The sequence below is a fragment of the Delphinus delphis genome, chromosome 19 (genome assembly GCF_949987515.2).
Source record: "Delphinus delphis chromosome 19, mDelDel1.2, whole genome shotgun sequence".
In the NCBI taxonomy this organism is placed as follows: Eukaryota; Metazoa; Chordata; class Mammalia; order Artiodactyla; family Delphinidae; genus Delphinus; species Delphinus delphis.
In genome coordinates, this window is record NC_082701.1 from 25,753,073 (window position 1) to 25,779,401 (window position 26,329).

Sequence of the window (26,329 nt, forward strand, 5' to 3'; positions counted from 1 at the left end):
GAACCTGTGTCCCCTGCATCGGCAGGCGGACTCAACCACTGCGCCACCAGGGAAGCCCCAGACAACAGCTTTCACCATCCTATGTGTGATTAAGAGTGTCTCATTAAAAAAAAAAAAAAGTGTCTCATTTAAAAATATATACAGGGACTTCCCTGGTGGTGCAGTGGTTAAGAATCCGCCTGCCAGTGCAGGGGACATGGGGTTTGATCCCTGGTCTGGGAAGATTCCACATGCCACGGAGCAACTAAGCCCGTGCTCCACAACTACTGACCCCACGCGTTGCAGCTGCTGAAACCCACGCGCTCTGGGGCCCATGTGCTGCAACTGCTGAGCCTGAGTCCTGCAACTAATGAAGCCCGCGCACAGCAACGAAGAGTAGCCCCTGCTCGCCACAACTGGAGAAAGCCCATGTGCAGCAACGAAAACTCAACGCAGCCAAAAAATACATACATATGCAATTTTTTGAGGTGAAATTCACATAACATAAAATTAACCATTTTAGAGTTTGGTGGCATTTGGTACATTCACGGTGTTGTGCAGCCCCGCCTCTTCTCATTTGTTTTTGTTTAGGCTAGTTTATTTTTATTTTGGGGGAGTTTCTTTTGGCTTAAGTCAGGAACTGACATGATAAAATGTTGCTCTGCCAATATGTGTAAGGGATATTTCATTACTGTTGTGTAGGACAGTGCGAGATAAGAGAGTGGTGTGTTTCTCCTTTCTCTTTAAAAGCAGGGGTTCTTAATTTAGGGTCTAAGATCATGTACTTGATTCTCTCCTCTTCCCTGAAATTTTGTGGGCTGGTACATTATTCTCTAGTTAAGAACTTAGTGCTCACAATGTAAAAGGACAGAAATCTATTCCTCGATGATGAAATTTGTTAGGGGAAGTAATGAAATGTGTGGGTCACTAATAAAGGTACGATTTAAGACTAGGTTAATTTAATGTTTAACAGATTGTGCTGAAATTTTCTGTTAAAAATTTAATATATGTGAATGTGTATGAGAGCTTTAGCAAACAGAACGATTTTGGGGCCCTTTTTCAAAGAAACAGTGAGAAATTCCAAGCAGCTTTTGTCTTTAAATGTTAAGCAAGTTTTAACTTTTGATGATCCCAAAGGACTAGAGTGGCTTAACAACATCCTGGATAGACCATAATGGCCTTGAGCTATGGGCCTCCTGTCAGGCTCTAGTACTGTAATCATTTCTGTATACTGGTTTTCCTCTTTGTATATATAAGTTCTTAGATGATAACTTCAAATTTATTCCAGGTCTTTTTTTTTAAATTAATTAATTAATTTATGGCTGTGTTGGGTCCTCATTGTTGTGCGTGGGCTTTCTCTAGTTGCGGTGTGTATGGGCTTCTCATTGCGGTGGCTTCTCTTGTTGCGGAGCACGGGCTCTAGGCTTGTGGGCTTCAGTAGTTATGGCATGTGGGCTCAGTAGTTGTGGCTCACAGGCTCAGTAGTTGTGGCACATGGGCTTAATTGCTCCGTGGCATGTGGAATCTTCCTGCACCAGGGCTCAAACCCACATCCCCTGCATTGGCAGGTGGATTCTTAACCACTGCACCACCAGGGAAGTCCCTATTCCAGGTCTTTTATGTGAAGGACTCCTTTCTTCAGTTTGCCTACTTCACATTTAGTTTACATTGTGAATGGATTAAATGATTAAATGGATTAAAAGATTATAATTCTTTGAATTTCAGCTAGAAAAGACATTATGAAAATACTACATAAGACAAGCCTCTGAAGGTAGATAGCTAGTGGGAAGCAGCCGCATGGCACAGGGATATCAGCTTGGTGCTTTGTGACCACCTAGAGGGGTGGGATACGGAGGGTGGGAGGGAGGGAGACGCAAGAGGGAAGAGATATGGGAACATATGTATATGTATAACTGATGCACTTTGTTATAAAGCAGAAACTAACACACCATTGTAAAGCAATTATACCCCAATAAAGATGTTAAAAACAAAAAAGACAAGCCTCTGTTACAGGCTCACTTTAAGTTATAACAATTAGTGTCAAATCAGAAATCTCTATATTCTGTAATGATTTGTGTGAGTTCTAGCTCTCTTCTTTTAACGAGGTAAATTCAGTGAAATTCTTGTACAACCTAAAAGCACTATTGTATAAGGATCAGTACTATAAACATTAAGTAGCTCCTTGGAAAGATAACAAATGAGTCTAATTTCCCTTAAATAGTCCAAGTAGTACATTTTAGAGAACAAATTTGAGCCAACCTTTTTTCATTATTTTATGATTTTCTGGCTTTTTTCCTTAATTGCATTGATGTGTTGAGTGCTTAGGTCTTTTTTCTCAGATCCATAATTGCCATTGTGTGTGGAGGTATTATCACTCAAATTTGCCAAATGTATTATCACTCATGTTGTTTTGACCAGAAAATAATGAGTAGGTGCCGGGGCATCTGTCCAAAATTTGGTCATAAGTATTATTAATGATGGTGGTCAGTAAGAAGATAATCTTTTTTTTAAAAATTTATTTATTTGGTTGTGTCGGGTCTTAGTTGTGGCAGGCGGGCTCCTTAGTTGAGGCTCGCTGGCTCCTTAGTTGTGTCATGCGAACTCTTAGTTGCGGCACGCATGTGGGATCTAGTTCCTGGACCAGGGATCGAACCTGGGCCACCTGCTTTGGGAGTGCAGAGTCTTAACCACTGTGCCACCAGGGAAATCCCAGAAGATACTCATTTTTGAGGTACTCATTTTTGAGTGCTCATTTTTCTTTATTAAAAGAAAATTTTAATGTATGTAAAGAAGTCAAGTACATTGGACAAAATCTTAGGGTTTCTCAAATCAGAAAACACTGTCTCATTAGTTGGGGAGAAATGTGATCAGTCCATGCTGTTTTGGTTTTACCAGTGGAGCCTTATGTCAACTGGATTAATTCTGGAAATTGGAACAGAAAAGTTAAAGTTGAAGCTGGGATCCATGTTCTTTTAAGTTTTAACACCAGTTCTGATTCTCTTTAGTACTCAGTGTGACTAAACAAATATCTCAGTTTTTTGCATTGTTTTTAACTGTAAACTGATATTTTTTATTTTGGGGAATTATAGGTTGTTGGAAATATGAAAACCGTAATTTTTTTAAAAATCCATTCATAACACCTCTCTAAGATGTTTGCCTCTCTAGGTGTTTGTCATGAAAGAGTATTGTCCTACTAATCTAGGCTTTTCTTTTTTTTCTGAAAGAAATTCCTTTTATTGATAGTTGCATGTAATGGTGAATAGGTTGATAAAATTTTTTTCTCTTTCAGTTTTACTCTGTTTCAGAATATATGTCTTAGAGTGACTCCATCTTGAGGCAGGGAAGTAAATCAGATTTGCTTTAACGGAAAGTAATGGGGAGATCTTTTGAAACAAACTTTTCCTTATTTTAAATATTGGAGTGACTAACTGAAGATGTATTTGTAAAAAAATGTAGCTTTAGGTCTTGGAGGCTCTGAGGAGATAATTGTGGATAAAATCATAAAACTATGATAGGTTCAGATTATCACTCTATTCCATTAGGCCTTTGGATTTTGTTCCAGTTAGCTTTTGAGGCAAGGATTACATTCTTAATTATCCTTGCATCCCTTTGGATCACCAGTGATGGTGGTAAGGATGAAGATACTTTCTGAATGCAGAAATTCTTGTATATATGATCTTAAAATTAGTTGAATGCCTTGCTGGACATAAATAACTTGGTTAAAGGAATTCTCTTCTCTTGCTATAGGTGCACATTAAAGATCCACAACCATGACTGACTCCAAGTACTTCACAACCAATAAAAAAGGTCAGTATGAGAACCTGATCACAACCTTTTTTGAAGATTCTTCAAAAGTCATGGTGTAAGATTGTTCCAAGTAGAATGCTCCTGACCTCTTCAGACATGTATGTCTTGGACCATCTCATTGGGGATATTCTACAGAAAAGTGTATTGAGTAAATTATTAAAGTATGGGTTTTTAAAGATACGGCTGTGATGCACATCATTTTGACTTGAAGGTTTTAGTGAAAGGAAGAGATCCAAGATTGATCCGTTGAAGATTGATGGATCTGAGGAGGGTAAAAGGAAGAAGCACATTTATTTTCTCTTTTTTAAAAAAATTGAGTGCAATTGGTTTACAATGTTGTGTTCGTTTCTGGTACACAGCAAAGTGATTCAGGGGTGTGTGTGTGTGTGTGTATGTATGTGTGTGTGTATATGTATACATATATATATTCTTTTTCAGATTCTTTCCCATTATAGGTTATTACAAGATATTGAATATAGTTCCCTGTGCTATACAGTAGGACCTTGTCGTTTATTTAATATATACTAGCTTGTATCTGCTAATCCCAAGGTCCTGATTTATCCCTTCTTCCCCTCCTGTTTGGTAACCATAAGTTTATTTTCTGTGTCTGGGTGTTTCTGTTTTGTAAATAAGTCCATTTGTATCATTTTTTAGATTCCATGTATAAGTGATACCATATATCTGTCTTTCTTTGTCTGACTTACTTCACTTAGTATGGTAATCTCTGGGTCCATCCATGTTCCTGAAAATGGCAGTATTTCATTCTTTTTTATGGCTGAATAATACTCCATAGTATAAATAAACCATATCTTCTTTATCCATTCATCTGTGGATGGACACTTAGGTTGCTTCCATGTCCTGGCTATTGTAAATAGAGCTGCCGTGAACATTGGGGTGCATGTATCTTTTCGAATTAGAATTTTCTCTGGATATATACCCAAGAGTGGGTTTGTTGGATCATATGGTAACTCTGGTTTTTTGTTTTTTTTTGCGGTGCGTGGGCCTCTCACTGTCGTGGCCTCTCCTGTTGCGGAGCACAGGCTCCGGACACGCAGGCTCAGCGGCCATGGCTCACGGGCCCAGCCGCTCCGCGGCATGTGGGATCTTCCCGGACTGGGGCACGAACCTGTGTCCCCTGCATCGGCAGGCAGACTCTCAACCACTGTACCACCAGGGAAGCCCGTAACTCCAGTTTTTTAAGGAACCTCCATACTGTTTTCCATAGTGGTTGCACCAAATTCTTTTATTTTTTACTTGGAAATAAACATTTTATTACAAGGAGTACTACTAAAGCAATACAGCAATAAAAAGTAAAAATGAAAGTTCTCTCCCTCCCTACTCCTGTTCCTGATGGGAACTCGTTATGTATCCTCAATCTTTTCTATGCATGTATTAATACATATGATTTTTAAAATTTTTAACAAAAAATGATTATGCAAAACAATGCATGGAAATTTGATATTTTCTTATCCTTCCACACATGATGATTTCATACCATCATTTCTGAATTATGGCTATCAAAATGCATAATCTCAGTGTAATCATGAAGGTACACCCATGACAGCTGAGGGTGTTCTATAAAATGACTGGCCTGTACTTTTTAAAATTGTCATTATCATGAAAGACAAAGGCTGACCAGCTGTTTCAGATTAAAGGAGACTAAAGAGACCTGACAGTAAATGTAATGCATGATCCTGCATTGGATCCTGGCCCAAGGAGGATGGGGGTAAAATTACTATAAAAGACTTTATCAAGATCTTTGAATAAGGTTTATAGATTAGATAATGACAGTATATCATTGTTAAATTTCCTGATTTTCATCATTGTATTATAGTTATGTAACATAATTCCTTGTTCTTAGAAGTTATACACTGACATATTTAGAGTTGAAGAGACATGATGTCTACAGTTTACTTATTCAATGAATCAGAAAAAAATGTATAAATATATAAAAATATGATAAAGCAAATGTGGCATAATGTTAGCAGATGGGGAATTTTGCAACTTTTCTTTAAGATTAAAATGATTTCAAAAGAAAAAGAAAATGGGAGGGCACACATAGTGGCCTGGAGCACCAGAAAATTTTCTAGAAAGCACAAGCATATTTCTGTCGTTTGGAGTTATTTAAGGGTAAACTTCTATTATAATACAGAAAACACCATAGAGAGTTGCTTAATTACATTAGCTACTACTAGTCCATGGCTTTCAGCCTTGCCTGCACATTGGAATTGCCCAGTGAAGTAAAAGACAATAGGTGATGTCCAGTCCTACCCCTGCAGATATCCTGATTTGTTTGGTCTGGGATATGGCCTAGACGTGGGGTTTTTTTAAAATCTCCCCAGAATTTTCTGATGTGTAGCCGAGATTGAGAACTGTTGCTAGCTGCTAGCAATGCTTGGTAGATTTGATTCAGGGGAAAAGGAGGGGGGAAGATAAGAATTTAATAAAGCTGCAGTATGTGTGAGATACCTTGCCTCCGTGCTCCTCCTTGGCTCCACCCAACTTCTTGCTGTTTTTACTGCTTATAGCGTACAAAAGCATTTAGCCCCTTGGCATTCATTTTCAGCATTTTTTCTTATTCTCTTATCATTCTGAAATGTATTTATTTCTTCTGTTAACATTTTGTGTGCTTTGATGGCCAAGATGTTTCTATAATAACACAAAAAGATGTAATTTTAAAACTCACCTAAGTTTTCAAACCTTCACTTATAATGGGTCCTGGTAACCTTTTTTTAATTCAGGGATTTTTGTAAAGGTTTGAGACTTACAGATGAATCATGGCTGGGTAAATACCACATTTTAAAAAATGGATAGACTGTGTTCCTTTTACTTCCTGTAACACCCACCAGAACTGCCACTGGAGCATATTCTTTAAATTTATGCTGTTGGAGTTGGAATAATTTCAGTTATATCCTGTTTTGATTCTTCAGCTCCTGCTGCTATTCACAATTCAGATTTTCTGAAACCGTGCTGCTTGTCCTTTACTGTTTTCAGAAGTAAATGATGGGAACCCTAAGAGCTGGATTTGGCAGCAGAGGACTTGGAGAAGAGGAGAGTGACTCTTTAAAGGGCCCAGCTTTTCTGTCTGTGCTATTTTTGCAGCTGTCAAATAAAAGGGTGATTTTTGTAACAGGTTGTTTGCTTTGTTAGCGATGGATTTTGATGTAACAGGCTTTTTTAGTGCTCAACTTCTGTGCTTCTTGCCAGTTCATCCTTCCCATTTAGAGGCTTCAGCAGATCACCTAGTTTGCTGCCCCCACTATTTCTGTACTGGTGAACGAGGTTAAAGTGAACATCAAGAACAGTCATAAAGGTGGAAGAAAATGAGGCAATTCTGTGGATTGAAAGTTGACGTGACAATAGTCAACTTCTTTTTCGTGGTCTTATAGTATATTTTCTTCTTTCTTTTAAAACCAGTTGAGGGTGGTTAACCTTTTTTCTTATTTCAGCTCCAGCTTTCTGAAGATAGGTGAGCCTGGGCCTTAAAATAGTGGTGACAGTCCTGGCATTTCACGGCGCAGCGCCTGAGCAGTCAGTCATTTAAGATTATACCTTTAGAAATGACTCTGGTTTGTACCATTCTTGAAGCTTCAAGATTATTATTTCTGTTCTTAGATTGATTGAACAGGATAGGGCCTGAAAGCCCATTATCATCTTAAAGTACTAATTAGAGCAGTGATTCTCAACCCTGATTATACATTAGAATCACTTGAGGAAACTTTAAAAAATATGAACGTAGGAGTTCTACTCCTTGACATTCTGATTTATTTGGTCCAGAGTGGAGCCTGAGCATTGGCATTTCTAGATACTTCCCGGGTAATAGTGTGTAGCCAACGTTGAGAAACACTGGATTAAAGAGTCGGGAGAAACAGTTCTGAGGCCAGCTCTGTCACTCGCTCACTTAGTGACCTTTGAGCCTCAGTTGTTGAGTTGAGAGTAGGTGAATGAGGAGTCTCTTCTGGTTTGAAAACATTGATTTGTGAACCTGTTTGCTGCCTGCATTTATTTTTTTCCCAGGACTTTGAAATTCTGACGGGAGATCATCCCTCCGATGCCGTTCTCTCCCCATCGTAGTAAGATATCATGAGATATCTTTCCTTTTTCCTACTTCTATGCTTCCTGAGATCTGGCTTACACCTTCCTCTCTGGCGATAACCCCAAAATAGCATCCTTATCAATGCGTTGGTTAATATTCTAGGGATTTGAACTGTACCTATCCTATAATTTTTAAATAATCTTATTTCAGTTGCAGCCCTGCCACTGGTCAGCTGTTGTGTTACTTGCTATATAGTACAGTATTCTGCTCTAGTTTTCTGATCCTGGGACCTCACCCGTTTGTTGTCTTTTAGGAGAAATCTTTGAATTAAAGGCTGAACTCAACAATGAAAAGAAAGAAAAGAGGAAAGAGGCTGTGAAGAAAGTGATTGCTGCTATGACTGTGGGGAAAGATGTGAGGTAAGGGTAATCTCTTCTGCTTTGCTCATTTTAGACTCTTACTCTATGGCTTTTACTGCTTTTTTTAAGCAGAGGTCTTCTTAGAAGCCCATATGATTTAAATTTATTTATTTATTTATTTATGGCTGTGTTGGGTCTTCGTTTCTGTGTGAGGGCTTTCTCTAGTTGTGGCAAGCGGGGGCCACTCTTCATCGCGGCGCGCGGGCCTCTCACTATCGTGGCCTCTCTTGTTGCGGAGCACAGGCTTCAGACGCGCAGGCTCAGTAGTTGTGACACATGGGCCCAGTTGCTTCGCGACATGTGGGATCTTCCCAGACCAGGGCTCGAACGCGTGTCCCCTGCCTTGGCAGGCAGATTCTCAACCACTGCGCCACCAGGGAAGCCCTACTGCTTTTTATTTAAAGCTATTACAGTCAGAACATATAAGAATGAGTTTGTCCCACTGGAAACATCAGGAAGTGTAGTTGCTTTTATATTAACTCTGTGACTAAGTTTTTTTTGTTTTTTTTAAGAGTGAAATGAGTTTGATTTCACTTGCATACAGATCTAGCATAAAACCTCTTGAGAGCTGACACAGTTACAAATCGGTTGCTGAGGTAGTTTTAGAAGATGATAAAAATATACTGAGAAGCAGAAGCCCATGTGTACTTCAATTGGCTCAAGCCAGTGCCCTCAACTTTACAACTCTGCCTTTAATTGCCGAATTCAAGATGAAAATCAGTGGTAACAAAATCCAAAGGGTCTTTTTTTTTCCCTCTCTTTTTTCCTGTAATTTAGGAAGGCCATTTGGAAATAAATAAGGATTGTCTGCAGGCCCCTGAGGATTCCCGAGATCCTTTCCATGAAATCCATGAAGTCAAAGCTATTCTTGTAATAATACTTAGGTGTTATTTACCCTTTTCACTGTGTTGACATTTGCATGGCTGGTGCCTTAGTGTGAATTAAGGCAGTGGTGCCAAACTGTAAAAGTAGTCATTGTATTCTTCACCATCATGTGCTTGCAGGAAAAAAGGGCAGTTTCCCTTAGGACTGTCCTGCATGAAGCACTAAAAATTTATTTCAGTAAACCTTGAACCTTGAGTTCAGGTCTTTTTAATACTCTGTGTGATAAAATAGGAATTAGGCATAAAGTACTTCTACTGCATAGCAAAGTGTGACAGTTGACTTGAAAAAAAGCCCTTGCACAATTGTTTGACTTGGGAACACCATTTCTTTGTGAAAGAAAGATTAACAGACAGAACTGTAGTTAATCAGACTTCAGTATTTGGGAGACATTTTATAAAAAATGAACAAAGTGAACCTGTCACTTCAAGGGAAAAAATTTGACAGTAGATAAATTTCGACTTTAAAGTAAAAATTAGAGTGTTGGAAAACTTGTATCTTCCATCGTGAGCTTGATAGCTTCCCAATACTTAGAGATTTTTCTGATGAGATTGGTGGTGAAATTAATGACTGTGATTATTTGCTGCTGTATAATGAAATATGCCACCATAGAGAAGATCTGCATAACTCATTGAACCAATATTTTCCAAATGACCAGTGCATACATCACAAAATTATGCATGGGTAAAATATCCATTCAAAATAAGTGATAAATGAATGGAATTTAATGCAACCAAGTACAGAAAGTTTATTGATATGGTTTCAGATTCCATATTTTACCTAACTTTTAAGAAACTACCATTTGTGGACTAAAAACAAAAAGAAAAGCAACCATTTGTCTAGCTTTAATGTATCAAAGGAGAACATCCAGTTATATGAAAAAGCTATTAAAATACTCCTCCATTTTCCAATTTATATACGTGTATGCAAATGGATTTTCTTCTTACACTTCAGCTAAACAACATTCTGCAACAGGTTGAATGCAGGAGCATGTGTGAGAATCCAGCTGTTTTTGTTTAAAGTAGACATTAAAGAGATTGGCAAAAATTAAAACAATGTCATCCTAATTTAAAAAAATAAGTAAAATAGGTAGACTTTTACTTTAAAATATTTATGTTAATATGAAATGCATTGATTTTCCTTTTATCAGTTGGGTCAAATGCTGCTGATAAGAAATGGATGAGTGCAAGAAGGCCAAGTAAATTCCAGCATCTAGTGGTGGATGTAAGGTGTAGTAACTCAAACATCTGAGAAGGTCCTAAGGCTAATGATGACCTTCCTAATGTCATTAAGAAAAGGGAAGTTTAAATTTAAGTGCATTCTGTGTCAGGCACAGGGACAGATGCTTTTACTTACAGTGTTTTTTATAGTCCTCATACCTTCTGAACTAGAGGTTATTCTGAATTAGAAGTTATTCCATGTTAGAGATCAAGCAGTGTACACTTGGAGAGGCTAACGAATAATCCCAAAGTCATACAGCTAGTGGTAATGTAGCCAGGATTCTAACCTAGGGTCTGGGTCCCAATATCTGTTACTGGTCACTTCCTTCATGGGTGTATATATACAATAGAACTTAAATGTGTACGTGGCACACACGTATAGAACTGTTTCATTTTCTGAAAATGGTTAAAATTTTGAATAAAGACCCTAATTATCTGAGAACTGTTTTAATAAGGAAACTAATCAAATAAGTTCCCACTGGTCACGGATGGAAGAATATGTGCCTTAAAAAGCATAACAACTGTAGTGCTTTGAACTGCAAAGAATTGATATGAAAAATTATGGTTAATTTTTTGTGACATAGTGATTTTTTTTAAGTTTGTAAAGATACACACTAAAATATTATATATGAAATGTATGTGCAGGATTTGTTTCGAAATTGTTTAGAGCAACTAGATGGGGTAGGGACTGGGGGAAGGCGAGTGGGTTGAGGTTGTGTATGAAACAAGATCGGGTATGTATCAATATTTGTTTGCAGCTGGGTGATGGATACATGGGTTCATTAAACTGCTGTCTCTAATCTGAAAATTTTCATAGTAAAAAGTTTTTTAAAAATCTATTTTTAGACATCTTCTTGGGACCATTATTATAAATTCTTTAGTAATTCATTTCTGTGGTAAGTATTATCACTAGTGGACATTTGTCCTCACATCAAATCACTTTTTAAATTAAGGCTGTTTCTTTGTGTTCTGTCCAACAGCCTGGCACCAACATCTGTTCGCTTTCCCTTCCTCTTTTCTCAGCTCTCTCTTTCCAGATGTAGTGAATTGTATGCAGACTGACAACCTGGAACTAAAGAAGCTCGTGTATCTCTACTTGATGAACTATGCCAAGAGTCAGCCAGACATGGCCATCATGGCTGTCAACAGCTTTGTGAAGGTAACTTTTTCCCAGGGGCTTAAGAACAGTCTCTTCTACCTCAGAAAACCTTTTCAGAAGTGTCTCTTGATATGGTTAGTGTCTGCATTGCAAATAAGCAACCTCTGTTCCAAAAGAGGGCCTCTAGAGAAGTATTGGCCATTGAGTAGGAATATTCATGATTTAAGCATTCTGTATGCCAGAGTTTGTCTTCCAGTTCAGACCATATGGTGAGCCTTCTGTCAGCTGGGCTTGGTGCATCCTTGCCAGGTGGGAGAAGAAAGCCAGGTGAAACCTCACTGTTTTATCTTCCAAGGCTGACAAAAGTTGGGCATATCATTGTAGTGTCAGTAACCTGGGGCTTTACCTATTTTATCTTTGTAGAAATTATGTTTATGGTTCAGACGTAGTGGAAACTACAGGAGCTACCTTTTAATTTTGTTTTATTGAATAGGTCTTAAAATAGTTGATTAACTTTTTTGTTATTGTGGAAATTTTCAAACATATTCAGGTTGAGGGAATAGTATGATAAATTCCTAAATATCTACCTTGTAGTTTCAGTAGTTACCAACCTATGGCCAGTTTTGTTTAACGTAAACTCTCCATACATGCTTTCCTGACCCCCACCTCCTCTCCTACTGGATGATTTTAAAGCAAATCCCAAACATCTTAAGAATGAAAAAATCATTTAATCAGCTGATCATTATAGAAAGTCCTTAATATTATTGGATATCCAGTCAGAATTCTATCATTAGATTTGATGAACACAGTAATAAGGTTGTTCTTATTAGGGTTTTTGTTTTGTTTTGTTTACTTCTTTTTCCTCTGCCTGGAATTTAGTCTACATTAAAAGCAAAAATCAGACAGCATTTCTAAAATTAGCTTCTATTAAATTGTTTTGGAAAATAAACATGCTTTCTTCCTTCTCATGGAATTTTTGTTCGTTTTCTGTGTTCAGCTACAATGTACAGGATCATTATAAGATTTCATTCTTTCTGTCTGGTGATTCATAGATGGATGATATCATTGGAAAGAATTTAGTTTACATTTTTTGGAAGTTAGCATGTGCATAGGTTTATAATGTTTAAAGAAATTTTTTAATATAGAACAATTTAAGGGGTGTTCCTTCTTGGTAAGTGTTCTACTTGTACTGTGTTTGGAGGCACTTGCTAGGAAAGGAGAATGTATGTTAATCAGGATTTCAGAGGGCCCTCTCTGCTGCTTCACGCAAGGAACTTATGTTGGGCCCAAACCAGCTTCTAGATTCTCCTTTGCTTTCTTGGCTGTAGGCCCCAGATATCCAGCCCTCTTTTCTCCCTGCTTAATATTTGTGGAGTGGGACATATCTTTCCAATTTCTGATTTTTTGTTGTTGTTGTTGGGTTTTTTTGTGGTACGCGGGCCTCTCACTGTTGTGGCCTCTCCTGTTGCGGAGCACAGGCTCCGGACGCGCAGGCTCAGCGCCCATGGCTCACGGGCCCAGCCGCTCCGCGGCATGTGGGATCTTCCCGGACCGGGGCACGAACCTGTGTCCCCTGCATTGGCAGGCAGACTCTCAACCACTGCGCCACCAGGGAAGCCCCAATTTCTGATTTTATCCTGTACCAGAATACAAGCCCAAAGCCCTTTTCTGCTTTTAGTGCAGGTCCAACAATGGCCATGGGGATGGTAACACCAGGTATCTAAGCTTCTGCCCAGCTCTGGAATGAATCCTATAGGGCATTTCTTCATTGTGTATGTAAAGTAGTTAAATGAATTCCTAGCCTAAACTCTTAAATAGGCAACTGTTGTACTTAGGAAAGGAATCGTATGGGAGATGTGGGTTCTGGTGTAGAATGAAACTGGAAGCCTACATTAATTAAATATTCTTTTGTTGCTTATATAAACCAGACTGTTTAGTTTTCTGGTTTATGTACACCTGTAGTTGTCAATGATTGTTTTTTATAGGACTGTGAAGATCCCAATCCTCTGATTCGGGCCTTGGCAGTCAGAACCATGGGGTGCATCCGGGTGGACAAGATTACAGAATATCTCTGTGAGCCCCTCCGCAAGTGCTTAAAGGATGAAGATCCCTATGTTCGGAAGACAGCAGCAGTCTGTGTGGCAAAACTCCATGACATCAATGCCCAAATGGTGGAAGATCAGGGATTTCTGGACTCTCTGCGGGATCTCATAGCAGATTCAAATCCAATGGTAATATGTTTCTGCGTTTATAAGAGAGCAGTATTTAAAATGGGTCCCTTTAAAAAGCATGTTTAAAATAAATTTTATCTTTGGGACATTGAGCCATAGGTTAGCTATGTGAAGCATGACTTCTTTGTGTCCCACAGATTGTCTGTCTCACACCCTACATGTTTCTGAGCTGAAAACCAAGTACTAAAATACAAGGGTGGTTTTTTTTTTTAATTGAAGTGTAGTTGATTTACAATATTGTTAGTTTCACACGTACAGCAAAGTGATTCTGTTTTTTATATATACGTATTTTCAGACTATTTTCCATTATAGATTATTATAAGATATTGACTGTTGTCCCCGTGTTATACAGTAAATCCTGTTGCTTTTCTGTTTTATTTTTTAATTTTTCTAGGTTAATTTTTTTTTTTTTTTTTTTGTGTGTGGTACGCGGGCCTCTCACTGTTGTGGCCTCTCCCGTTGCGGAGCACAGGCTCCAGACGCGCAGGCTCAGCGGCCATGGCTCATGGGCCCAGCCGTTCCGCGGCATGTGGGACCTTCCCGGACCGGGGCATGAACCTGTGTCCCCTGCATCGGCAGGCAAACTCTCAACCACTGCGCCATCTGGGAAGCCCAATATTTTTATTTTTTATTAAAAATTTTTTAAAATTGAAGTATAGTTGATTTACAGTATTGTGTTAGCACAGCGATTCATATATATATATATACACACACACACACACACACACACATACATATATACACACACACACTTTTTCAGATTCTTTTTCCTTATAGGTTATTATAAAATATTGAGTATAGTTCTCTGTGCTATACAGTAGGTCCTTGTTGGTTATCTCTCTTATATGTAGTAGTGTGTATATGTTAATCCCAACCTCCTAATTTATCCCCCCCCTTTCCCCTTTGGTAACCATAGGTTTGTTTTCTATGTCTGTGAGTCTGTTTCTGTTTCGTATATAGATTCATTTGTATTATTTTTTAGATTCCACATGTAAGTGATATAATATTTGTCTTTCTCTGTCTGACTTACTTCACTTAGTATCATGTTCTCCGGGTCCATCCATGTTACTGCAAATGGCATTATTTTCTTCTTTTTTATGGCTAATATTCCATTGTGTGTGTGTATATATACACACACACCCTACATCTTCTTAAGCCATTCTTCTGTTGATGGGCATTTGGGTTGTTTCCATGTCTTTGTTTTTTAAAGATTAGACTTTTTTTTTAATTTAGTTTATGTATTTATTTGGTTGTGCTGGGTCTTAGTTGCGGCTCGCGGGCTCCTTAGGTGTGGCATGCGAACTCTTAGTTGCGGCATGCACGTGGGATCTAGTTCCCTGACCAGTGATCGAACCCGGGCCCCCTGCGTTGGGAGCATGGAGTCTTAACCACTGCGCCGCCAGGGAAGCCCCTGTTTCCATGTCTTGGCTTTAGTAAATAGTGCTGCTGTGAACATTGGGGTGCATGTATCTAAAATACAGGGGTCTTAAAGCAAACCTTTGTATAATACTTACCCCTGTGTTTGCTCAGAAACAAACCGGTTCTTTCATCATTTTCTTAAAGAAACTTTACCTTAAAGTTTTGAGACCTTTTATTTCTCCTATTGACATTTTTAATTTTGCCTATATAATGAAGGAGAGTAGGTCTCAAAGTGGTACATTGGCTCTGCTAGTAACTGAAGTTCATTTGAATTGAGTGATTGGTCATTAAGTATCATTACTGAGAAGATGGAGGAACTTAGCCACTTTCTCTCCTTTTTTTGCCTAAGGCATTCTTTATGTGGAGTTGAATAACACTGAGCTAATCAGTGGATAACCTCTGAATATTTCACTGTTGAACTTTTTGAAAGAGAGAGTTGGATTTGCTGTGAAATAGACGTGTCTCACTTGCAAATTACCTGCTCAGATCTCTGCTTTGATACTTCATTTGGTTCATCTTACTGTTTGGGTAACCTTGGCTTCTATTTATTATCTTTGAAACTTAGTATCAAGGTCAAAAAATGAAGTAAGCCACATTTTTGAAAAGATACTGTTGTTGTAATTACTATCAGCAATCTTTTAGCCACCTTCTAGGCATAGAAGTGATGTGGGTGTATATGCTTAAACTGTGACTTTACAGGGTATAATCACCACCATCATTAGAAGATTCAACCCTACGTTTTTCACTCAAGCAGCCCTGTGTGTCACCTTTTTTTTTTTTTTTTTTTTTTTTTGGTGCTGTACGCGGGCCTCTCACTGTTGTGGCCTCTCCCGTTGCGGAGCACAGGCTCCAGACGCGCAGGCGGACCGGGGCACGAACCCATGTCCCCTGCATCGGCAGGCGGACTCTCAACCACTGCGCCACCAGGGAAGCCCGTGTTACCTTTTTAAAAATTCCATAAAGAAACAAATTTATAAAGCAGTAGTATCTGTTTTTAGAATGTTTAGCTGGTACTAAGTTGTATCTTTGACATTGCTTTTGATTCACTTTGTTATTTTGAGCAAATATTCTTGAAATTTTCTACCTGAGGACAGATGAGAAGATTGAAAGTGTTTGGGCTTTGCTCTCCAAGTTTTGGACATCCAGATGAGCAGAGTATCATGTACCCTGTGGAAACTTTTAAAATATTCAGTGGGCCTATGAATGTGGAGTGGAGTGAGGTAAAAATGAGTTCTAGCTCATATAAGCAATTCCAGTTCAGGGAGAAAAAGGCATCTTTACACTAATGTAAATTTTTCAAAGCAGAACCTGTAAAATTAGATCCTCAGGGGTAAGGGACTAACTGAGGGTTTAGTAAAGGCTTTTTTTTTTTTGGTACCCCCGTAGCACTTAGAGATCTTTATCCAAATCAGTTGAGAGGATGGAACAATTCTGGAACAAGCCTAATTTGTCTGATTTATTCCAAGTTTTCACTGTAGTAGAAGGGTTGGCATTTGTCCAGTCCATAGTACTCAAGTAGTATATGTATGCCATTAATTTATTTATACTTATCAATATGGGAATTTTCAAACAATTCAAAATTAGAGTGACTAAATGAATAAATAAAATGAACTCAGTTACCATCACCAGATTCAATAATTATTAATATATGCCTGTTTTTTACCTGTTTTCTTCTTCCATCCCCTATCTATATATAGGTAATTTAAAGAGGCCACACATGAATGGGTCTCTATTTGAATTTAAAGTATCATGATATTATAGTAAACCATAATGCTTTTAATAATTCTTAACCTGTTTTTGTTCTTTTGGGTTTTTTTGCGCGGTACGCGGGCCTATCACTTTTGTGGTCTCTCCCGTTGCGGAGCACAGGCTCCGGATGCGCAGGCTCAGCGGCCATGGCTCACGGGCCCAGCCAGTCTGCGGCATGTGGGATCTTCCCGGACCCTGCGTCGGCAGGCAGACTCCCAACCACTGCGCCACCAGGGAAGCCCTCTTAACCTGTTTTTATACAACAAATCAGGAGGTGACTTGGGGAGATTTTCTTAAGTATTTTTTAGAAAACTTTTAGAGAAAATTTACGGTTACTTGGTAGGTTTGTGAGAAACTGTTTCAGGAATGCCTTATGTTTTATTGTGTCTTTATTACAGATTTTCCTAGGACAGGTGTCAGCATTAGAGATTAAATTGTTGGACCTACTCCCCTCTAACTAAATAGGAAATTTTTCTTATTCTTGTCAGACTTATTAGTAGCAAAACTTTTCCCTGATATTGTTTGACGTCTTGCTAGTAAGGTGCCCGGGATGCAGAATTTAAGGAGGCATTCATTCTCAGGTGCCCACTCTACCTGCACAAGCCTGAGAGTGGGATACCTCGATTGCCTCACTCTGTCCTGGCCTTATTTTACATACATTCAAATCATTTTTTGAGCTCTTCATTCTTGTTACTTAAGTGAAGAACTGAAAATCTTGGACTAAGAGATAACCAACACATATACCCACGTGCCTACTTTCATTCTTGAACCCATACTTTTTTGTTTATTTTTTGCGGTATGTGGGCCTCTCACTGTTGTGGCCTCTCCCATTGCGGAGCACAGGCTCCAGACGTGCAGGCTCAGCGGCCGCGGCTCACGGGCCCAGCCGCTCCGCTGCATGTGGGATCTTCCTGGACCGGGGCACGAACCCGCGTCCCCTGCATCGGCAGGCGGACTCTCAACCACTGCGCCACCAGGGAAGCCCATGAACCCATACTTTTCATCTCAACTGTATGTCCTGTTTTTTTGCCAGAAGTATTACAACTGTCTTTAGATCATTGATTTTCCTTTTATCAGTTGGGTCAAATGCTGCTGATAAGAAATGGATGAGTGCAAGAATGTCAAGTAAATTCCAACATCTAGTGGTAGATATAAGGTGTAGTGACTCAAACATCTGAGAAGGTCCTGAGGCTAATGATGACCTTCCTAATGTCATTAAGAGAAGGGAAATTTAAATTTAAGTGCATTCTGTGTCAGGCACAGGGACAGATGCTTTTACTTACAGTGTTTTTTATAGTCCTCATATCTTCTCAACTAGAGGTTATTCTGAATTAGAAGTTATTCTAGGCCTTTCTCACCTTCTGAGATGGCCCACACTCTGTGGAGTGTGTTTCTCCTTAAATAAATACACTCCTTACCTAAAAAAAAAAAAAAAAAGTTATTCCGCGTTAGAGATCAAGCAGTGTATACTCGAAGAGGCTAAAGAATAATCCCAGGACTTCCCTGGTGGCGCAGTGGTTGAGAGTCCGCCTGCCGATGCAGGGGACACGGGTTCGTTCCCCGGTGCAGGAAGATCCCACATGCCGCGGAGAGGCTGGGCCCGTGAGCCATGGCCGCTGAGCCTGCGCGTCTGGAGCCTGTGCTCCGTAACGGGAGAGGCCGCAACAGTGAGAGGCCCGCGTACTGCAAAAAAAAAAAAAGAAAAAGAATAATCACAAAGTCATACAGCTAGTGGTAATGTAGCCAGAATTCTAACCTAGGTCTGAGTCCCAATAGCCATTACTGGTCACTGCCTTCATGAGTATATATATACAACATGTTTAGAACTGTTTCGTTTTCTCAAAATGGTTAAAATTTTGAACGGATAAAGGCATTAATTATCTGAGAACTGTTTTACTATGGAAATCCTCCAAATCCTCTTAATCTGATGATGGGTATGGGTCCTATTTTACTGTTCTTGAGGGGGAATTTTGTTCCACTTTTTCAGAAGTTGCTCCACATGGTGGCAGCACTGTACCAGCAAATATCAGAACCTCTTGCAAAAGGAATTAATGCTTCTAGGGTGTTCTGCCTTAGTAGTTTTCTCGTAGCTCACTTTAGAAGGGCATCCTAGATGTGAAAGCACCAGAACATCTGGAGAAATTACTTTGAAATTGGAGGGTAGCATGTTGACAAAAATCTGACTACTCTTGGGGTTATGTTGACCTTCAGGTTGATTCCTGGTAGTATGCGTTGCTACAAGTAATAGGACTTTATTATATTTTCATTACGTGTCTTTTATGGGGGAATCTCACACACCTCATTTTCCTGCAGTTGTTTCTACCATTTTATACTTTAGTTAAAACTGACTTTCCATGAAATACTATTTGAAAGAGAAAAGATAGTTTGAAGTAAAAAAATTCTCACTGTTAAGTCCTAGGTTAACCTCCCTGAGTCTGTTTCCTCTTCTGTAGAGTGAGAGGTACCAACTTAGAGAGTCGTTAGGAGTATTAATTGAACTGTTGCATAAAAAGCATCTGTGAAAGTGCCTGGCTTATGAGAGTTCATGAAATGATGGCTGCTGCTGCCATGATTATGAAGTAGACATTAGGCAAAGGTTAACATTATTGCTACAATATTAATTTAAAGGGTTCTGACCCCTTTGATAGCTATACAGGTTCATATGGTAAAATCTTTCTGAGGGAATTAAAGCTAAACTTATTTCCAGACACAGATTTATTAGTCCATTATTTTGAAAGTAAACGTATTCAGAATGAGGAAGCACTTTGGCACGAGAGGAAAATAGCTCCTATGATTTCTTCACAAATAATCAGAGTTTTGAGAATTCTGTCTCACTAAATTGACGTTTGCAAGAAAGATACACTTTTGGGTGATAGTGATAATTCTCTAGCTTTTGCCCATGCATTAGGATTTTCCCTCCTTACTGCGGTTTTCCTTTTCTCTCTTAGAGGCATTTTGAGGTATTCCAACTTCAGTTAATGTTTACACCAGAATCTGCCACTCCAGAGACTCTCTTGACAGCCCCACCACATGTACTTTGCTTTTTGTTTGTGAGCTCAGGTCTCCTAAATCCTTTGGCTCAGCGCCTTAGCCCCTTTGATCTTGTCTTCTAAGCCTTCTGAGTTCTACCATCACTCTGAGAACTGCCCCTGGGAATGCCCTTCTTCCATTGCTCTATCCTGTCTGCCAAAGCACAGACTACTGAATTAGTTAAACAAAACAAAACAAAAACAACCCCAGAAACATATTTTCGTTTGTTGAGGGTTTTTCTGCACAAGCAGCATGCTCTCAGAACTTGGCCCGGTATGGCCTTTAGCAACGGTTCTAGTTAAACTGCCAGCTTCTTTTAATATGAACTTATTTTGGAAAGCTGTTTTATGAAAAGTAACATTTTTTTTTCTCAGAAAAAGTATGTATTTTATCCATGTGCTAGCCAGCATGTAGAAGCCACGTGAGATTATGACAGTGGTTCTCAACTGGGGACGATTTTGCTTCCTGGGAGACAGTTGGCATTGTCAGGAAACACTTTTGGTTGTCACAACTGATGGGAAGGTTGCTACTGGCATCTAGTAGGTAGAGTTCAAGGATACTTTAAACATCCTGCAGTGCACAGGGAGCCCCCTACAACAACATGAAGGACTAATTTGTTTTAAAAACTTAAATAATGCCTGACATATAGTAAATGCTTAATAACTGACAGCTATTCTTGAGAAACAGATCTAACGTGACGTACTTTCTGATTATTGTAATTTCTAGTTAGACTTTAGAAGGTTTGTGGTGGTTTGCTGTCTGTCTGAGATGATAAATGTTGAAAAACTGAAGTCTCTCTAGATCACTTTGTAAATTTGAGAAGGATTTTTGTCAGAATATGTTTGTTGTCCTCGTGGGCAACGTTAAATCATTTATTAATGACCTCATTTAATTTAGTACTTCAATTATATGAATTCTGTTATCCCTAAATATATATCAATAAATAGGAGAATAGTTATAAAATTAAAATATTATATAGAAGCGAAATTAGAAATGCGTGATGCTCTTCATGCCCAGCGTCCATAAAGGAGTACCAGAGCTGGTAGAATTTTAGACATGTGTGAGAGTGTCAGTATGTGGTAGGCACTGGGTAAGAATGATGTAGGAGGTAACATGTTCACTCAGTCTGTGTCTGGATGCCCCAAGTAAGTAATGTTGTATTTGGTACTAAAAGATGAGTTGCTGGTAATTTCTGCAGGATCAGAGTGTTGAGTAAGTGGAATCATTGGAGGCTGCTCTGTTATAAGGGCAAGTGCCCATCTCAGTGCTTTTCGGTTTTTAAATTCTTGCAGAGGAAGGAAACAATTTTTGTTTTCCTTTATGATAAACTCTGTGGAGATCTTTTTATGTGTATTCTCACCTTAGGAATTTTAATCATCAGTTTTCATTTTATCAGTTATCACTAACTTACGTTTTTGGGTTTTTTTTAAATCTCATTTTGGGGGCGGGTTTTTAGATTTAGAGAAAAGTTGCAAAGACCATACAGAAAGTTCTCATATACCTATCTTCACACAGTTTTACTTAATGTTAACATCTTACATAACCATGGTACCTTTGTCAAAACTAAGAAATTGGCATTGGTACATTACTATAAACTGAAGTACAGACTTTATTTCACCTGTTTCAACACAAATATCCTTTTGCTATTCCAGGATTCAATCCAGCATACCAAATTGCATTTAATCACTTCCTTTTATAAAGAGTTGACTCACTCTTCACGAAAGTATCTCAAAAACAGAAAAGTGCTTTGTAACTGTGAACTTTTTTTTTTTTCCGCTCCAGTACTAACACATGAGGGTTAAAACTCAGGCTCTGAAACCAACCAGACTTGGATTTGTATCCTGGTCTGCCATTCTTAGCTTGGTGGTCTCCCTGAACATCTCAGTATCCTCGTCTACAAAATGGAGATTATAAACAGTGCCTCTATCATTGGAACGTTGTGAAAAATAAAAGAGGGCTTGCAAAGCACTTAATAGTGAACCTGGTATAGAGTAAGCCCTTAATAACAACAAAGGTTTCTTTATTGTATAGTGATCGTGGTGCTGGTTATTAGTGATTTTAGAAGGGTTAATATTTCAACGGAAAATTTATTTTTTAAAGGTATTTAATTCTTTTTTTAAATTAAGCTGTTTTTATTATTTTTTATAGTTTTATTTTATTTATTTTTCACTGTGTTGTGTCTTCGTTGCTGTGTGTGGGCTTTCTCTAGTTGCGGTGAGTGGGGGCTACTCTTCCTTGTGGTGTGCGGGTTTCTCATTGCATTGGCTTCTCTTGTTGCAGAGCACGGGGCTCTAGGCTCACGGGTTTCAGTAGTTATGGCATGCAGGCTCTAGAGCGTAGGCTCAGTAGTTGTGGCACACGGGCTTAGTTGCTCCACGGCATGTGGGACCTTCCCGGACCAGGGGTCAAACCCATGTCCCCTGCATTGGCAGGTGGATTCTTAACCACTGTGTCACCAGGGAAGTCCCCAAAATATTTACTTCTTTTGTATACATTATTTAAAGCCAGGCATTATTTTTTAGGGTGATTCTGAGGGCAGCTTATCCACAAATGAAGTAAATCTATTTACAATATTACTTAACACATCATTACAGGATTACTTTTAAAAGATAATTGTTCAAGGATATGCCTAAAGCAGTTTTCATAGGCAACTTCCTGAAAACTGGATCTGTTGTACATAGTAATTCAGTAGTGTACCGAAAGATCACGGCTTATTCATTTCTTAGTGTCCCTTTTAAAATGATCTCAAGGCTCTAATTTGGCAGGGGATTACTTACTCTCAAAAGGGAGATAATGGTGTGATAATAAATGTTTTGTTCATGTTGCAGCATGCTTTTGTGTGATTTAGGGCTGGTGTGCCAAGTAACTCTTGGCTTCTTAGGAGTGCCTTTTGTCCATTTGTAGATATTTATTTGTAGTGTTTTAGCTTTGTGAATATTCGCATTTCATCAAAACACATCTTAAGCTACTTATGTAAGCCCCTTAAGTAAGTAATGAGTTTTATTGAGTCTAATTTTTAAATCTTACTTGTTACCAGATATTCAGACTTTCTTGCTGTAATGGGATGTGTTGACTCCACTAGGTAGATGTGTTCACTTAGCTTCCTCATTCTGGGAAAGAAGATGGGGAAAAAAACGGAACATTACAGAATGTCACATGTAGTCAGCATATTATTAGTTGGCAGTCTGGACAGTGTCTTGGATTAAAGCATGACTGTAAAATTAACTGGTACCGTATAGTCATTGTATTCTTTTTTTTTAAATAATGCATTTTAAAATTTTTATTTATTTATTTATATTGGCTGCGTTAGGTCTTCGTTGCTGCACGCAGGCTTTCTCTAGTTGCGGCGAGCGGGGGCTACTCTTCGTTGCGGTGCGTGGGCTTCTCATTGCAGTGGCTTCTCTTGTTGCGGAGCATGGGCTCTAGGCACGGGGACTTCAGCAGTTGTGGCATGTGGGCTCAGTAGTTGCGGTGCGTGGGCTTCAGTAGTTGCAGCACACGGGCTCAGTAGTTGTGGCTCGAGAGCTCTAGAGCACAGGCTCAGTAGCTGTGGCGCATGGGCTTAGTTGCTCTGCAGCATGTGGGATCTTCCCGGACCAGGGATCGAACCCGTGTCTCCTGCATTGGCAGGCGGATTCTTAACCACTGCGCCACCAGGGAAGTCCAGTCATTTTATTCTTAAGGAGATGATAATGACTGAAACATGCTTAGAATAAATGCCCTGTGCTTTAACGTGTTATTTGAGGCAACTCCATAAAGAAGAAAGTGAGATTCTGAACCGTTGCTGATTTTCAAGAGGATAAAAGTATGCAAATCACCTTTATTTTCCATTATAATAGTTTTGGTCAGTTATTCTACTGCGTTCAATTTATTCAGGTCTTCAGGGGCAGCAGCCAAAACGATTGTAAATTGAGTGGGAAAATTGAAGTGTTTGTTCAGAGTGTGTGACCTTGAAGGTCATTGCTAGAAATGAAAGTCTTCTAAATATAGTTAATAGGAGGAAGTCACTATATTGGGAAGTGCTATCTTTCTTGGGTTCTGAGGCTATGAAAATGAGTGAAATTAGAGAGATCATTCAAAGGGACAGGGAAATGTGTGAGAGATTTCTCCTAAAGGAGCTTCTGTCTGTGATACTCTACTCCCAACGTATATCTAGATTTCCTTCTAGAGTTCTTTTTTTACAGGATCATTTTTATTTTAATCATACCCACCACTCCAGCTTGCTCCTTAAAAAAAAAAAAAAATGAGGTCTGGGACTTCCCTGGTGGTCCAGTGGTTAAGACTCCACTTGCAGGGAAGAAGATCCCGCAAGCCGCAGGGCGCAGCCAAAAAAATAAAAATAAAAAAAGTAATGTCAAATTTATGTCCTCAGAATTGCTGCATATGAGACAGGGGTAGCTTATAAATCAGATTTTATAGCTGGATAGTAAATCTTGCCTCTTTGAAGTGCTGCTAGGATGTGATTATCTCTGAAATATATAAAGTAGGAGAATACATTTTTCTCCTTGTATAAATCTGCCTGGAAATAATGTTTTGATTATATTATTCTCCCCAGCTCCGATTATTCTTTCCCTTTCCCCCATTTGAAGTTCACAGCTCTTGGAACTTCTATAAATGCAGCCGGCAGAGTGATTAGCACTCAGACACTAGAATCAGATACAGGCCTTGAGTTTGTTTCTTTTCTTTTTTTTTTTTTTTTTTTTTGGCGGTACACGGGCCTTTCACTGTTGTGGCCTCTCCTGCTGCGGAGCACAGGCTCCAGACGCGCAGGCCCAGTGGCCATGGCTCAGGGATCCTCCCAGACCGGGGCACGAACCCGTGTCCCTGCATCGGCAGGTGGACTCCCAACCACTGCGCCACCCGGGAAGCCCCAGGCCTTGAGTTTGTATTCAAGCATTTTCCCTTTCCAGCTTTGTTGGCTAAGCAAGTCACTGAATTTCTCTAATCCTATTTATAAATTCATTTTTAAAGCCTATTTCCTTATCTGTAATAGGTGGATTTTGATAGCAACTACCTTAGAGTTGCTGGGAAGGTAAATGGCATAGTAAGTGTTCAGTAAGTTTTAGCTATTATTGTCTTTTATCTCTTTGTCCAATTCTATTAGGCATAGTATAAAGTAAGTCAGAACACAAACTGCTTACGTTAAAAAAAAAATCAGCAGACTCCAAGGGTCCACAGTGAACTGTCAAATTGAAGGGGAGTCTGTAGTTAGGGCAGAGAAAAATTTGTCTAATATTGAGTGTGATTTTACACACACACGTGCACGCATACTTCTGTATGTATGTATATGTTTGTGTTTAATATCTGTATCTGTAAAGTATACATATTATATTAGGTCTACAGGGGGTAGGGGTGGGATGGGGAGGAGGAATGTTTCATTGCAATCTTCCAAAGAACAGAATTTACCATAATTGGGAGGCAAGATGAATTAAAAAAAATTTTTTTTGATGCTATGGGATATGTTCCTTTGTAGCCTAGATGCCAGCTTTTTGTAACTCAACCAGTGTGCTGAGAAAACTCACTTAAATCCTATTTATAAATCCATTTTTAAAGCAAAACTTCCTTTAGAAACCCCTTTCTTTCTTGGGAACTCCAGTTTTTCCGAGATTATAATTAAAAGGCCATTGTTCTCTTCATGGCAGTGTTTCCTAAAAGAACTGCCAGTTTTCTAGGGGGGAAAATGTTACGCATGTTAGTCTTAGTTCAGATTCAAAGTGATGGTACAAGAGAAAGAGACATAACCTTTGTTTTAATACACTAGTAGACCAGGGCAGTTACTGCAAGAGTCAGATTTTTTCTTTTGATAATGAATTATTGTTTGGAGAAAACTCTCAGGGAAGAGGAAGTAAATCATGTTTCAAGCCATTATTTTTTAAAGTTTATTTTTACAAACAGATAATATATGTACTACATTCTATACAAAATTCCAAAGAAACACAGAGACAGGTGAGTTGTCCTGTATACCCCAGCTACCCAGCTGCTGTCTTGAAGTCAGTCTTTGCCTGCTTGAGATTCGATGCTCATTTTGAGTTTCCATTAGAGTGAGAGAAGCATGGCTTACTGACCAGGAGAACTCTAAGCAGCTCTTTATGGGCTCACTCAGTATATTTCTGAAAACTTAGCAGTATGAATGTGAAGATTAGGAGATGAAAGTGGAAAGGTAGAATAGAAGGAATTTTAGAGGAATAGCAGTAGAGTTTTGTTATTGGGGGTGTATCTCCTCTGGTCAGTCATTGGCTCAGTGACCATTTGGCAGTGATCTTTTTTCCCCATGCAGACTTTTCTAAACATAATCATATAATCTGATCTCTCTGGATCTTTTAATTAGATTTACTTTTCCCTGTTTCTTTTCTTGTTTTAATGTGATAGTAAGTGAAAATTGCCTGTTTTACCACCAGAACATATACTTCATTAGCTGCATTATATACGTGGTTTAATTTCCAGTTACCTGTGATGTT

The 26,329-nt window shown here is 38.9% G+C and overlaps 1 protein-coding gene across 10 annotated transcripts in view; it reads left to right on the plus strand.

The window, feature by feature from the left end:
* Window positions 1-26,329, plus strand: part of AP2B1 (adaptor related protein complex 2 subunit beta 1) — a 124,633-nt gene that overhangs the window by 7,527 nt on the left and 90,777 nt on the right. For 7 of the 10 annotated variants that reach the window (XM_059997919.1, XM_069540046.1, XM_059997922.1 and 4 more), the window contains 4 exons: window positions 3,727-3,786; window positions 8,136-8,241; window positions 11,367-11,502; window positions 13,428-13,673. In XM_059997919.1, the coding sequence (XP_059853902.1) occupies window positions 3,750-3,786; window positions 8,136-8,241; window positions 11,367-11,502; window positions 13,428-13,673 (525 nt within the window). In that variant the 5' untranslated portion in view covers window positions 3,727-3,749. Of the gene's footprint in view, window positions 1-3,726; window positions 3,787-7,496; window positions 7,860-8,133; window positions 8,242-11,323; window positions 11,503-13,427; window positions 13,674-26,329 lie in introns of those variants that run through there. The other 3 variants (XM_059997924.1, XM_069540047.1, XM_059997926.1) reach the window with 3 other exon arrangements.